The sequence below is a fragment of the Microchirus variegatus genome (assembly GCF_963457635.1).
Source record: "Microchirus variegatus genome assembly, chromosome: 6".
Classification (NCBI taxonomy): domain Eukaryota; kingdom Metazoa; phylum Chordata; class Actinopteri; order Pleuronectiformes; family Soleidae; genus Microchirus; species Microchirus variegatus.
The window spans coordinates 32,665,707-32,682,243 of record NC_139807.1 but is presented as its reverse complement, the minus strand read 5'-3'; the positions used below and the strand labels follow the sequence as shown (position 1 = coordinate 32,682,243).

Sequence of the window (16,537 nt, the reverse complement as noted above, 5' to 3'; positions counted from 1 at the left end):
AAGGCTGATTTTGGGTATTTGTGGAGCATAAATAAAGCAGAAAATTCAGCTCCTATAAAGGAATATTCCTGCGGTAATGAAAAAGCTCTATATTTTTCCACACAGGTCCTTTAAAGGATTAGCTGTCTAACCTATAAGTTGAGTGTTTTTCTTTATTCCCTCTGCTCTCACGGTGCAGAGTCTGCACCAAACACAGCTGCTGAGGAGAGTGAAGTGTTTGGTTTCTACACAGTCAGATATGTATATGTGTACTGGAAAAGTTTAAATAAAGTTTATTGAAAAAAAAGTTTTGGCCCAACACTGCGAGTCAACAGGTCGGTCGAAAAGACCTGCACGACGGGGCCCCCACAGATCGGAGCACTTCCGTTTCTTATTTGCTGGCGTTTTGTTATTTGCTGTTGTTTTTTTGGGTTCGCAGCGCTTTTGCCTCTGTCGGCCACCGTAAATATCACATAAAACACGTCCAATCACAGTGACAACAACAAAACTCAAGGAAACGAGAGAATAAAATGGTTAAAAATGACAAAATGTGACAATAAAAAAAAGGAAATGGGTCTGGTGTTCTTGAAACCAGACATGTATTCTACCAAAATAAATGATGGAATAATGTAAGACCTTTGTGACAGCGAGGTGTTGAGCTTTGTCGTGCATGTCGTTCACCTCTCCCTGATTCATGTGTCCACACAACAATTAACAGGTTCATGCAAATCATGGACGATTCACTGTGATGCATTTTGTGTGAACGCGACGGTAAACGATCCACAGTTCAGGCCACAGAGACGATTCGCTGTGAATCTCAAAGTTTTGAAAAATTCACTTTTGATCAAAGCAGGATAGCAGCAGCAGCCAGAAGACAAACAAACCTGTTAAAAGCAACAAAGAGAATCTTTTTGCGTTTGAAGTGTCGCTGTCCGATCCACACCCTGCCATGTCACCTTGTTATCTGCACTGATTGTACACAGCTCCTGTGGCTCCGCTGCATGAAAAGGTCCCCACATGTGGATCATCGGCTCATTATCACGTCGACTGAGGCGCGCGGTGGTGGAGAGGTTTGTCAGTGGGACGTTTTTCCCCACTGTTGTTGGTGTTGTTGTTGTTGTGCAGCCATGGAAGGAGGTGTTGGTTAAAGCAGGAGATGATGACTGCTGTGGAGAGAGCTGAGAGCAGTCCAGCTGGTCAACAAGGCACTCTGGAGTCTAATTAAATTACTGTATCTGTGGGAGTGAGAGAGGAGCCTGGATCTGCAGCTCATCTGCTGTGGTTTTTATTCTTCTTCTGCTTTTCTGTCCCTAAAGAGAGCAGCGAACAAAGACACTGGATTTAATGACATTTATGTGTGAGAGAGAAGGGAGAATAAGGCCCAGTCCCAATTCTCTCACTTGCTCTGAGTTCCCTCCGCAGTAAAGTGAAGCGCAAGGGAAGATTTTCCCCTAAGAAATGGGACGCCACCGGCAGGCATGCAAATTAGCGCAGCGAAATCGTTCCCTACGTCACGCGCGTCATCGACGTGTCTGATTTCACCCCAGTCCAGTAGATGGCGGTGATGCACATTGCCTGTGAACTGCAATACCACCGTACAGAAGAAGTATTGTTTTTTCGTTCACGTTTGAAAAAAATGCCGGTTCCAACGGAGCTCCTGCCTGTCGTGTGGGCGATGTTGATTTATCTTCGTTTGACAAATCAACGGAGAAGAAATTATGCGAAACAGAAGACGCGTTCGCCGTATGCTCGCAATGGTCGGGACGTTTCAGGATAAGCACGAAACATCCGCACGTATACACCGGGGCGAAGCACTCGGCATATTTAGGAACGAAACTATAACTTAACAGTCCATTGCAAATACATCTAACTAACACATTCCAACACGTTTCAGATATTTTTACAGGCGTATTTTGCGAATATATTCCGTTTGCATATAGTCGCTTGCACCGGTAGCCGCCATATTGTTCCAGAAGGCATCATGGGATACTCCCTTGCCCGCAAGTCTGGTCCAGAGCTGACTTGGTGGCGAGGGGCATTTTTAGGGGAGGATAGGTCACTTCCCCTTGCTCCCTAAAGTATTGGGACACCCTACTCCCTAATCTAGGGCAGAGTCTTTATTCTTTACTCTTGAACTAATAAAACAAAAACAGGAACTCTTCGTCCTCAAAGTGGAAAACAACAAAAAGCGTAGCTCTTGAGCTAGTAGATCAAAATAGCGAGACAGACTTAGGATTCTTTCCGCTTTAGACAAATAACAAAAATTCAGGAATACTTCGTCCTTAAGTAAAGAAAATAAACACAAAACGCAGCTCCTGAGAAGATCGAAATAGCGAAACAGACTTGGATACGAGGTTTTCACTGGACGACGAAGGAACTGGGGACACTGTTTAAGGAAGAGGGAATCAAGGTCAGGTGTGAGTGATCACTGAAGGATCACCAGGTGAAGAGCATGAGGGAATTAGGGGGGATGTGTCAAGGTAGAGGAGGTAACAGGAAGACATGAACATTTACCAAAATAAAAGGGGAAGTGAAAATCAAACCCAACACCGAAACAGTGAGATGAACTTAACGTGACTTTAAAGGGACACTGTGTAGTATTTATGGGTTTATTTGACCCAAAATCCACTTTTTATACATATTATGTGCTCCTGCATTGTCTAGTCGCTGTATAATAGTTTTTGTTTCATTTTCGTAGTGTTTCAAAAAGTCATGTAAAATAACATGGTCGCGGGCCGCGGTTGCATAGCCACTGTTAGCAGAGAGACGCCATGTTTCTACCGGAGCCTGTAAGGACAAACCCGAGAGAACAAATCGAGCAAAGAGACGTTTAGAACGGAGGAGCACACGTGTTTTACAGCGGATAAAGGAACACCAGTACCTGAGCGTACGTCCGCACCACGGAGAAAGACGACGAGGACGACGACATTTGACCGGCTGAGGATACCGTAGCGCTCAGGGAAAGGAGGGGGTGAGCAGAGGAGCAGTTGTTTGTTGTTGTAAACTTCAGCCTCTCCTCTAGATGGCACTATAAACTACTTACTTCACCTTTAAGTATAAACTAACACAAGAACTGAAACTAAACAAAGGAAAAAAAAAACACGCGCCTTGTGACATCAGGTTAAATTAAGGGAATGGATTAGGTCTGTGAATGGAGTGCAAAAGTGTGTGTGTGTGTGTGTGTGTGTGTGCGTGTGCGTGCATGTGTGTGTGTGTGTGTGTAATCTGCATTCCAGATGACTCATCTATTCAAACCATCTATTTACGAGCCTCACTCCACTCAAGGTCTCTGCACGATTCTGATCACTGTGTTATTTGTAATGAGTTGTTGAAGAATGCATTTCCTCTCCTTCAAAAGCATTTTTTTTTCTTCTTCTTCCATCTGGGATGTATTTTCAATGAGTGTCTCTGTGTGTATATATGTATATGTGTGTGTGTGTGTGTGGTGCCTAGGGTATAGACACGAGATGTAAAAGACGACATCAGAGGATCTGGAAGCGTTTCAAAGGTGCGTTCTGTTTCCTCGGGGGAAGGAGGAGACGGATAATTACTGCCGAGGTTTCCCATTCTCCGTCTCTTATTAGTCATTTCCTCATTACGGCGCTCAGTAAAAGAACCAACCAGAGCTTCATCCATCCGTCCGTGCTGTTCTCCTCCAGCAAGACCTTACAGCCATGTTGGGGAAGGGGGGAAGCCCAGCTGACTTTAAAGGCACTAAAGTTAATCTTATAACATGGATGTAATAATGAGCTGATTCACCTCGCCTCAGATTGTGTAAGTCTGCCGCTGATTTTATTACCGGCGAATGTTAAACGTTGTTGATTGAGCGTTTTTTAATTGTGTCGATAAATCAGTCGACCGGGGGACGGATGAGATATAAGCGGGTGAGCGTCACGGTGGGAGGGCGTTAAGTTAGCCACGTTATACTTCTCCGACTGCGTAACCACGGAGACCCCTCCAGCCTTCATACTTCTGCGTCGTGGTGACGGATACAATGGCGCTGCAATTTCCCGCCCGATCAGTAGGGGTCGCTGCGCAAGGTTGTTGCGCTTTTGGCTACAGTGAGCAATGGCGTCCCAGAGAGAAAGACAGTTGTTGTTGTTGTTGAAACAGTGGCCGTTTCTCACTTTTCTGTGTCGCGGAACGCAGTTTAAAGATCATTTGAGGTGAGAAATTGGCCATTTAGAGTCTAAACATGTGCTGTGTGTGTTAAGATATGACGTATTTATAGTTTGGCAGCGACGTTGTCGGTGGTGATCAGCGCCGCCCTCTGTGGACGCTCGGTGCTCACTGAGAGCCGGCACAGAGCAGCGTTATCTCGGCCTGTTCCTGAGGACCAATCGCAGCTCTTGACCGTCTCCGTTGTCCCTCGACGGAGTGACGGACACTTAAGCCCAATTTATACTTCTGCGTAAAGTGCTCTGCGTAGGTTACGTAGAGTCACTCCGTCAAGGGGTAACGGAGACGGCAAGGGCTGCGATTGGTCCTCAGGACAGGCCGAGCTAACGCTGCTCTGTGCCGGGTCACAGTGCGCACCGAACGTCCACAGAGGCGGAGCTGATCACTGCCGACAACATCGCTGCCAAACTATAAATACGTCATATCTTAATAAAACCACACTCTAAATGGATAATTTCTCGACTCAAATTATCTTAAAACTGCATTCCGTGACACCGAAAAGTGAGAAACGGCCACTGTTTCAACAACAACAACTGTCTTTCTCTCTTGAACGCCATTGCTCACTGTAGCCAAAAGCGCAACAACCTTGCGCATCGACCCCTACTGATCGGGCTGGAAATTGCAGCGCATGTCCATCCACGACGCAGAAGTATGAAGGCTCGAGGGGTCTCTGCGTAACCTACGCAGAGCACTTTACGCAGGAGTATAAACTGGGCGTTAGTGTTGTGTATCACACGCTCTTACACTCACCTGAAGCTCGGCGTCGTCCCGCCGGTCTGTTCCGCGTCTCGGTGAAGGACGACGGCAGCAGCAGCAGCAGCAGCAGCAGCAGCAGCCGTCACAATCGAAGGCGCTTCTTTCTTCTCCTGACAATAACGTTGCAGATGGCCTCCTACCACATCCCGCGTCGTCGTCCCTGAATCTGACAAAAAAAAAAAACGAAGGCCTCCTGCGTCTCCCCGCAAGTAGGCGTCACCATGGTAACAAGCGTCATTCAAGCGCGCTCAACAATAGCCGTTGAATGAAAGAAGCTGTCTGATGGAATTAAAGAGATAGTCGCCGGTATACGAACGGCACCGGCAGCCAAACGTGTCCGTGCTCATATGCGACGCGCATATCTCGTCTTTTCATCGAACACATCAATGGTCCATCGCGTCTTATGTTTATTTATCCTTTCTATGGGCCGATCACTTAAATGAGTCACCGTGACCTGAAGGGCGATGAAAGAAAAGCATTCAGTCAATTTTGGTTTAGAAAAAAAACGGGGAAAAAAATCCTTCTGAGTCAGTTTCACTTCAATGATGAGATTTATTTTTTTTACCCAACAGCAAGACAGAGAGAGAGAGAGCATCAACTACACCGACACAGAGGTTTGTGCAAATGCAGGTTTGCATATTAGCATAATCGTACAATTCAAAGGAGTGACTGCAAAGCACAGCTTGACAATAAAAAGTATGCATGCAATAAATCCCTTTGTTCCTTTTGATGAACTCAAATATTTAGCGTCGCGATGATGCTGCGGCTGCTTCTCGCCCCTTTGTGGCCGACCTGCATTTACACCAGTTGCATATGAGGGTGGAGGTTCTGATGAATCTGTGGAGAACGGGGGGAATTCTAAATATAGTCGAGTCGTAAAACCTTGTTACGGAGGAATAATCGGCTTTGTTTTTGAATCTTTTTTTGAGCTTACGTTCGTCTGCACCGCTGTGCCACAAACGCAGCTACCGGAAAATATCTTTATTTTCCACCCAAGAAGCTGCGAGAAGTGACGACAACATCTGGTTTGCGCACTTTTGCACACAATCCACACGACGATATCAGCTGAATACTTTGTGCAGTTTGTGAAGAAATCTGTCAAAAAAAAAATACTCCTTAAATATGACACTCAACTAGAGCTGCAACTAACCATTATTTCCGATTATTTTCTCGATTCATCGATTCATCGTTTGGTCCATAAAACGTTGATCAGTGTTTGTCAAACCTGGAAATGATGATGTTCTCGAACGTCTTTGTTTTTGTCCACAAACCAAAATGATTCAGTTTTAATGTTTTTTTTGTTTATGTGGAGCAAAGAAACCAAGAAAATATTCACATTTAAGAAGCTAAAACAATCAGAAATCTTGTTTTAATCATGAAAAAAGCTTCAAAACGATTATCAATTATCCAAATAGTTGATTAAGTAGATTAATAAACGATTAATCGTTTCAGCTCTACACTCAATAAAGGTCTGAAGAGGACTTTGTTTGACAGACGCACAACTTCACTCGTTCACATTTATCACCATGACACATCTAAAGATAATGAAACACCAGAACCATTTGCATGTCTTCAGTATTATTTGTAAAATAAAAGCGGCAACGGAGCAGTTTCACAAACTCAATAAATGGTGTATTTTCTGAGGACGGTCGTCTATCTACTGTCAAATAAATGTCATAAAAAGTGTTAAGCGCGCGGGTTAATGAAGTTCCTTTTGTTACGGCTCATAACCTGAGGCAAAGTAGCAATAAGGTGAAACTGCCGAGGCATAAATCACTGAATCACTGAGCTCACTCTGCCTGTTTTAAATATCACTGTACAAGTGTCGCTTTGCCCTTTGTGAACAGACAGACTGGTTCATATCTGCACATCCTGCCACTTCAGGTGTGTGTGGGGAAAGCACAAAGCTGGTGAAATAACACACTTCTGGCATCACGTGAAAAACAAAACACGAAAAGAGACGTTTGTGTGTCAGTAAATATCCTGTAAAACCTCAGTGATGAGACAGAGGTCCCTCCATAGCCTACAGCAGGGGTTCTCAAAGTGGTGATACCTGAGGGCCAATTTAGGAACCCAACATTGCACTGAGGGCCGCCAAAGGGAAAAAACTGAAAGAAATCCCATTTGTAATAACTATGGTGTCCAAAATTTGACAAAACCGACATACTATACTACGTTGTCCAAAATGTGAAATTTTTTTTGAAAAACAATTTTTGTCGTCCCAAATTTGAAAAAAAAAATTCAAAACAAAATTTGGTCCAAAATTTGACAAAAATGTACAATACTATGTCGTCCCAAATTTGACAATTTTTTTCAAAAAAAAATGGGTCCAAAATTTGACAAAAACGTCATACTATACTATGTCTTTCAAAATTTTTACATTTTGGGGGGGGGAATTTTTTGGTCCAAAATTTGACAAAAACGTTGTACAATGTCGTCCCAAATTTGACAATTAAAAAAAAAAAAAAATTTGGTCCAAAATTTGACAAAAATTATATACATGCTGTCCCAAATTTGACAATTTTTTTCCCAAAAAAATTGGGTCCAAAATTTGACAAAAACGTCATACTATACTATGTCGTTCAAAATTTTACAGTTTTTGGGGAAAAAATTTAAATGCCAAAATTTGACAAAAAGTCATACTATACTGTGTCACTATGTCATCCAAAATTTGATGACATAGTGAATACAGTTGTACAGTTTACACTTATTGGTCTGTATCCAGTAATGTCCAATAAACATTTAATAAGCTTAGTAGCTCCTGGATTAAAACTATCAACTGTAATTCATTGCAGGCCGCCAGAAATGTTTCTGCGGGCCGCCATTGGCCCCCGGGTCGCACTTTGAGAACCAATGACCTACAGGTAAGTGAGCAGGACTCTAAATCCAGGCCTCCTGAATCAATAGGACCTCTCTGTGTGATCCACGGTGGCAGAAGAACCTCAATCACTGTGATCTTCAAAGGAGTTCAGAGAGCTGCGTTTACTCCGTCACTCCGTCAATAGACAGAGTGTGTGTGGGGAGGGCTGAGGGGGGGCTGATCGAGCTCCAGAGGGCAAATCAAAGTCAGATTCATATCTGCTGCTCGGTGATGGCTGAATACTGTGTTTGTGTGTCAAGACAAACTCCTTCTTCCTCAACGGCAACAGTCTGCATTTTTCTGGCCAAGAGAATTTGTCACAATTTGTCACAATTCACTCACAAACTCAGCATCGACACAAACACGCCGAGCAAATACTGAGGACGGCGTCGCTACACTCTTAGAAATAAGGGTTCCAACAGCGTCGTTCTACAAGGGCTGAGGTTACCAAGGGTTCTTGGTAACACTAATGGTTCCAGTAAGAACCATTTTGATCCAGAGAACCCTTTAAAACTGAATGAAGGGTTTGAAAAAGGGTTCCAGGTGGAACCTTTATAAAATGTTTGTACCTGGAGCCAAAAAGGGTTCTCCTATGAGGACAAGCCGAAGAACCTTTTATTATTCTACTTACCACTTTTATTTCTAAGAGTGTGCACTCTGTGCACTAGAAATAAAGGTTCCAAAAGGGTTCTTCTACAAGGGCTGAGGTTCTACCTGGAACCATTTGTTCTGAAAAACCCTTTCCCAAAATAAAGGGTTTTTCAAGGGTTCTTGGTAACACTAATGGTTCCAGTAAGAACCATGTTGATCCAGAGAACCCTTTAAAAACCCTTTCCTGAATAAAGGGTTTTGAAAGGGTTCTTGGTGGAACCCTCCAAAAGGGTTCCAGGTGGAAACTTTATAAAAAAGGTTCTACCTGGAGCCAAAAAGGGTTCTCCTATGAGGACAAGCTGAAGAACCTTACATTATTCTACTTAGCTACTATTTCTAAGAGTGTACCTGGAACCATTTGCTTCTGAAAAACCTTTTCCCGAAGAAAGGATTTTTCAAGGGTTCTCGGTAACACCAAGGGTGGAACCTGGAGCCAAAAAGGGTTCTCCTATGAGGACAAGCCGAACAACCTTATATGGTTCTACTTAGCGCTTTTATTTCTGTACCATAACAGTGTACCGTTAAATATGAAAATATCAGGATTGTGCTTCAGTCTGTGCAGCTGTTCTATTGTTTATTATATGTCAAAATGAGAGTTGTCTTTTACTGTATTTTTATATTTCTTCATGTTTTATCTGATCTTTATGTGATTCTTGCCTTTTTTTATGCTTTTAATTTATTGTATTTTTAACTTTCTTTATTTTACTTTAGTTTTGTATCTGTTGTGCAGCACTTTGTTGCTTTTATACATCTATGTTATACAAATAAAGTAGATTGGATTGTTATCTCTCCACTGTTCAAACTATTCCTTATTTCTGCTTCTCTTTTGCAATCTGTTTTTATTTATGTTTTTATGCTCTTGGCTTCTTCACAGTTTGTTTTGCTGGGACAGACGGTCGTTTTGGTTTGAACTAAATTGAAAAGTGAATCCTTCTGACTCAGCTCTTCTTCTTCTTCTCCTAAAGAACGAGTTCTTCTTAACACTGAGGTCATGACACGACAGCTTCTTTTGTTTCAGGAACTCTTGGAACGTTCTGACGGGACAAAAGCAAGTGAAGGTTATAGCTTTTAGAATATTGTGCACATTGTAAAGCTTTGCAGAAAAAACCACGAGATTCACTTTGATATTAAGATGCACAGGAGCGATGATTAGCATTAGACATTTAAAACTAAAAAAAGCTTTGTAATTACTTACACTGATTTTTGTCCTTCTGATATAAACTGATGTAAACTATGCTGATATAACGGCCGTCAAACGTCTGCTTTTATTTCAAATGTCTCCTGAAACCTTGAGCATGTGAGTCTGTATAGAAAGCGTTTGAGAGAAAGATTCCGCAGTAAAGGCAGATGTTTGAGTTTCACAGCTTACGTCAAAGCCGCCGGACAAAAGACAAAAGACAAAAAAAATAAAATAACGTTGCAATCGTTGGTTTTCTACTGCGGGAAAAAAATGTTATTGCAGTTTTGCCGACAACGAACCTCAGAAAACGGCGCTCAGCAAGTGTTTTGATAAACACCGTCTTCATCGTGAACAAAACCAGAGGAAAGAAAAGCTTACGAAGAATTCAAACTGAAGCAAAATTATTACTTTCACTTTCAAATTGAACTTTCTTTTGAAAAATAATGACTTTAATCTAAGTTTGCAGCCAGAGAGGCAGGTGAGAGACTAGAGCCCCTTTTCCACCTATGATCCCAGCTCGCCTCGCCTCGGCACGGTTAAGGCTGCTTTTCCACTTCAGTTCCTATAGTACCTATTCAATGTGGGCGGAGTCAACACTGCACCGCTGCATGAAAGTGCCGTGACTTTGGTTTTACACACGACACACAAACGGGTGACTTGTAAAGCAGCTGTTTTCAGAGTAACTGAATCATTAGAATCCATCCATCCATCATCTACCACCACCTGTTTACCTATTCCCCAAATCTGCATGTTTTTGGGCTGTGGGAGAACATGGAGAAAACCCTCACAAACACACGGGGAGAACATGCAAACTCCATGCAGAACCCGGGGCTCGAACCCTGGAACCCTGGTCTTCTTGCTGCTTAGTATTAAACATGTTCAGTTTAGACGGCGCCCAACTGTACAGCACATCCTTAAAATGATCTGAAACATAACATATCTACGGTGGCCCTGAGGTGCAAAACACAAACGCAAATCAAAAAACACAAACGCAAATCAAAAAACACAAACGCAAATCAAAAAACACAAACGCAAATCAAAAACACAAAAACATAAACTCAAAAGCACAAAAACATAAACTCAAAACGGTAACACAAATCACACAACACAAACACAAAAGCAGAAAACACGAAAACATTAACTCACAACGCAAACACAAAAGCAAAAAACATATTTTAACATAGCTTTTGTGTTTGCGTTGTGTGATTTGTGTTTGCGTTGTGAGTTAATGTTTTTGTGTTTTGTGATTTGCGTTTTTTGATTTGTGTTGTGTTTTGTGATTTGCGTTTGTGTTTTGCACCTCAGGGCCACCGTACATATCACACAAACTTGAGGTGTAGAAATCCATGTGCGGCGACAACAGACCTGCGTTTGACTGACGGCTCAGCACTGAGAGGTTTACCTTGCATGCAAAAAAAAAACAAGAAAACAAGAAGATTAAAAACACACAATCCTCAGGACGGACTGATGACGCTGAAACAGTTGATGGTCACTTTGCACGGCCGAAGCAAACGGCTGGATTCACTCATCACCATCGGTCTCCGCCGATTTGTGTCAACGCGAGTGAAAAGTGAAATAAATGAGTAAACAGCAACATCGAAAAAGAGACTTTTCTCTTCAGTTCTTGTCCAGAGCAGCGAGGCATGCGACCTCTCCACCTCACACTTTGCCAGACTTGGTGCTGTGACCAAAAGCTCGGTCCGTGGCTGGTTTGTTATTCGGTCGGCGTGGTGGCGACGGGGCTGAGGATGGGAGTGTGTAAGTCCCTCATCGGACACATGGGGGAGATGGCCCTGTGGCTGAAGTACTCCACCACCTGTTTGGGAACCTCTGCCAGAACACATTTAGCCAGAGCTGCAGGTGAAGCCTGCAACAGAGACAGAGAACAAGTGGAGATGTCAAAGGATTCACTGCATTTTCACAGACAAAGTCAGAGAGATTATGTCCGAGTCAGGTCACTGTTTTAGGAAAAAAACCTTTGAGATTTTGTTTGGGGGGAAATATCATCCATCCATTATCTACCGCTTTATACTCCATAGGAGGGTCACCAGTCCATCACAGGGCCAGGGCAAACAACCATTCACTCACACTCTCACACCTACTGTCAATCTAGAGTGACCAATTCACCTCATCCCCAAACCTAATCTGCATGTTTTTGGACTGTGGGAGGAAGCCGGAGAACCCGGAGAGAACCCCCACAAACTCCTTGCAGAAAGGCCCTTGTTCCAACCAGGGCTCAAACCCAGGGAACCCAGGTGTTCTTTCAGTGCTAACCACCACACCAACCATGGGCCTGGGAAAAATAGTGTTTAACTCATTTGAAACTGGGTGGTTACTCTGATCTCTTTCATTTTCTCAGCTTTAATCCAGTGCCAACAGCTCGTGATGTCACCCATAAGAATCTGAACTCCCACATTGAAGCTATTGCTTTGAGACTTCCTGTTATTACTTCACCCCACGGAGTGGACATGAAGTATTGTTTTTGGTGGCTCTGTCTGTCTGTTTGTCTGTTTGTTTGTGCTTCCACACTTGCACTTGCCAATATGACCAACAGAGGCCGCCAGAGGCTTGTTGCGTGAATGGGGTGAAGTCTGCCATCTCTGTTTGCCTTGTTTGACCTGTGGTATATTGAGGTTTTTAACATAAACCCTATATAAAAATGGACTTAGGGCCAATTCCAATTCCTATCTTAACCCTTAATCTTTACCCTTAATCTTAACTGGCCTCAAAACCAAGTGTTGAGGGTTATTTTGTCACTTTTTCTTTATTTTATATCTCTATTAACAAAGAAAACACTTCATTTGTATCGCACTCGTTTCACTGCTTTCGACGCCATCTTTGTTATGTGAAAACACGCAATGCATTCTGGGTAGCCCTTGCTAATTTTTTCTGAGAATCGGGACAGCACTTGGACTGAGATTGAGGGTTCAGATATGAATTGGAATTCACCCTTAGTCCACCTGTTTCCTCCCTGAAGCCGACCCGGAAGTGATAATATATTAAATAGCCATTAGGAGGAAAGAAAAAGAACCCTGTTTTGAATTTTAGTCAATGGAAAAATGTCAACATTACAGGTCTTTCCTCAACAGCACATGATGTTGATTTGGAAATTAAGTTCCCATTTAGAGGAAAATATACGATAAAGCACCAGCACATATGAGTGGACACCACTGTGAACTTCTGTTTGGGAACATGGCGCCTCCCAAATATTGAATTTCAATGGTTCAGAATGAGAGTTCAGAATCTGAACCATTAATTTCTCAGGAAAAGGGGGTTTTCTAAATGAAGATGGTTCATTATTCCATAACCATCCACTGTTTTAGGAAACATCAGCAGTCACTATAGGAACCAAGTTTATGGCTCTAATCATCTTCTTATTTTGTTTCCTGTACGGAGTGAAGCGTCCGCATCTGTTTCACCGCTCATTTAACAAAAAACGCTTGAGCGTGAGGAAATGAAAATCCACCGGCACAAGAAGTATGATTGAGCGGCAAAACTAAAGAATAACACAGGCTGCACATAGTGATGTATTATTTTTCATGAGTAGATTTATGGATCCGCCTCAGTCAGTGATTTCCATCTGTGGGCGAGCATTCAAACTTGATTTAACGTTCATCGTTAATGTTCAGAACTGAGAACAAAAAAAAAGTCAAACGAGGACCGACCGATGAAGAAGAAACTGACCGTTTTGAAGTCTCTGAAGGGCACGAACTGCACGATGTCCCTGAGGACGGGCTCGCCTTTGGGCGAACGCAGGACTCCGTCGTCTCCGTCCAGGATCTGCATGTCGGTGAAGTCCGCGTTACCCACGCCGACGATGATGATGGACAGAGGCTGGTACGAGGCTCGCACGATGGCCTCGCGCGTGTCGGCCATGTCTGTCACCACGCCGTCGGTGAGGATGAGGAGGATGTGGTATCGCTGGAAGAAGGTGAGAGCGCTCAGTGTCAGTGTTTAATCCATCGTTTAAAAGCAGGGACCCTTCACCTCTATTCAAAGTCAGTATGAAGCGTTTGTGCTGAGTCCTGAGTCCTGTTAAACCACAGCTCCAAACAGCAGCCATCTGCTGTGTGTGTGTGTGTGTTTGCGGCAAACTGAGGTTTTTAACCAACAAAGTGAGGTCATTTTTACAAAGTGAGGACATTTTGTCCGGTCCTCACTTTGTTTTCGTTCAGATCACTTCCTTAGGTTGTAAACACGCTATACTTTTAACACAGCTCCTCAATTTGGTACAAAAACCTGTTTTCCAGCCCTGGTGTTTCACACGTTATGCTCTAGGCCTCCACCTGCAGACATCTTATGGTACTGCATCCAGTAGTTCTTTATAGATGTCATTCATGAAGTAGATAATTTGTAATTGTGTTGATTTATGAAGTGGAAATGCTGGTCCTCACTTTATCATTTACCAAAGTTTTTAAAGCTAGTTTTGCTCAACCAGGTCAACTTTCTGAACGAAGCTATGCTAACGTTTTTGTTTACATGTTACGGGTACTTTCACGTCATACGATGCAAAATTATTTTATATTTCTTGCAATAAACAAATTCTGAAGATTTTGCATGTGTGAATGAAGTGAATGAAATGGCTTCGACTAGAAGATCTTGCAAAAATAATCCTGATGTATTCTGCTACATTCTGCTACTACATCATCAATTTAGTCAGAAGATCAGATTTTTCAAAATCAAATTAGCATAAAAACCTGACCCGATTGAGAAAAATGGAGGTCATTTTTGGATTCAGCGCTGCAACATGGTCCTAATTCAAACATGGAAATGACGATGTTCAATGTTTTTTTCTGTCCACAAACCAAAATGATTCAGTTTGAATGATTTCTTTGTTATGTGGAGCAAAGAAACACAGGAAATATTCACATTTAAGAAGCTAAAACAATCAGAAATCTTGTTTCGTATCATGAAAAAAGCTTCAAACTGATTCACGAATGATCAAAATAGTGGACGATTAATTTAGTAATCGATTAATAATCGATATTAGTGCATTAATCCTGCAGCTCATTACTGATTTACTTGATGTGCTGTTACAACACAAACGATTCATTTCGAACGCAAAAAACGCCCAAACTTCTAACGACAATGTAGGAGTTTAATCTGAAAACTAATCCAGGATCATATTTGACGGTGGGTTTGGTTCAAACAGTGAGGTGAAGCAGAGACGACTCAGCGTGAGACGCAGCGACAGAGACAAACCAGCACAAAGAGACACTCACAGAAGCATCTTTAATGTTGCCGTCACCCGCCGCCAGCTTGGCTATCCTGTTAATGATGGGAGAGACGTTGGTCGGGCCGTAGAGCTGGATCTTGGGCAGGCAGCTTTGGTAAGCCTCCACCACGCCTTGGATCTCTGAAGAAAAACAGCACAGATAATAGTGGAAAAATGAAGGACGACAACAGGACAATCTACTGCTGTCTGTAAACAAGAGGCAACTGTTCAATTATAGACGTATAACGATGATCTGCACCAGATTCATCTAACTGAGATTTATGCTGGAGACTCTGCTGAGCAATTTGAGCAGCTGTGCGATCACATTACAGATGTTAATTCAGCAGCATCATCATCATCATCAGCACTTGACTGATGAACAAAGCCTTTGTCTCTTACCTTCACATTCATCGTCGTCTGGATTGAAATTAATGGCAAAGTCGTGAGAAACCTGGAGATGAAACGACATTTGATCAGTGAAGAAGTTCAAGTGGTAAGAAAAAGGAAGGAAAAAGTAACTCAAGCCTTTTTTTTAATTAACTGCCTTTGAAGATTCCATCTTATAACAGATCCATGCAGAAAAACAGTCCCCATAATATTGTCAAAGGGCTAATACTTTTATTTTAAGTGCAATTATATTAATTATATGAGCGGTGATTAAATGACTGAATACTTTTACATAGTTGTGTAGAGCTGCTGGGAAAATAAGGCCTTGTTGACACCACAGAGGAACTGGACACTGATCATTTCAGACTCAAAATTAGATTATTTTTTTTTATTAGATTTTTTTTTTTTTTTTTTTGAAAAAAAAAATATTTTGGAAACATTTTTTTTTTTTTTTCAAAATGTTCTAAAAATTAGATTCTTTTTTTCTTCTAAAAATGTGTTTTTCTTTTTTGCTCAAAATGTATTTTTCTTTTCTAAAAATTTTAATTTCTCAAAGGTTTTATTCATTGAAAAAAAGTTATTTTTCTTAAAAATAAGGACATTTCTAAGTGACCCCAAACTTTTGAACGGTAGTATAAATGCATGTAATTTAATTCTTCAATGTCCAGATAAAACATTCTTCCTGTGCATCATTATCCAAATATCTGTGCACAGCATCCATGTTGACATGTTAGAGCAGGACAAACTCAGGTGTGACTGATCACCTTAATAAAGACTCATGTAAGTCTGAGTGAATCAGAGAGCATTCGCTCATGTGATCATTAACACCCTGTGATTTTACGTGACTGTGAACCTGTCAAAATGGCTGCTGCACAGTAAAAAGGTCCTTCCAGTGTCACACGTTCACTCTGGGATGTCGTGGTGCAAATAAACCAGTGAAGCTGATGAGAAATCAATAAAGCCAGAGGGGAGAGAGTGTGGAGAAAAGAGTCGTCAGGAAGTGATGTGCAAGGCAGTGTTTTACAGCTGATGTGATGTTCACAGTCCACATGTCCAGATTACATCAAGAGTTATCACTTCCTGATCCTGGAGATGCACTGAACCTGCCACGTTTTAGATGTTTCCCAACTCCAACAAACCTGCAGAAGCCTGATAACGAGTAATTTATTTGAATCAGGTGTTGGAGTTGGGAAACATCTAAAAACGTGCAGGTTCAGTGCATCTCCATGACCATGACTGAGAAACCCTGGACTTACACTATAAGCTTAATATCTGTTTTCTGCATGTGTTCTTATTGCCGTCCAAATGTCACATTTATTCTGTCTATCTA

The 16,537-nt window shown here is 42.1% G+C and overlaps 1 protein-coding gene across 1 annotated transcript in view; it reads right to left on the bottom strand.

Annotated features, from left to right (window-relative positions):
* Positions 1–11,319: 11,319 nt before the first annotated feature.
* cpne7 (copine VII) overlaps positions 11,320–16,537 on the bottom strand; it is a gene marked incomplete at both ends in the record, with an annotated part of 39,275 nt that continues 34,057 nt past the window's right edge. Inside the window, 4 exons of the mRNA XM_083890915.1 lie at positions 11,320–11,472; positions 13,290–13,526; positions 14,828–14,961; positions 15,220–15,271. Coding sequence (XP_083747041.1) covers positions 11,320–11,472; positions 13,290–13,526; positions 14,828–14,961; positions 15,220–15,271 — 576 coding nt within the window. The remainder of the gene's footprint in view (positions 11,473–13,289; positions 13,527–14,827; positions 14,962–15,219; positions 15,272–16,537) is intronic.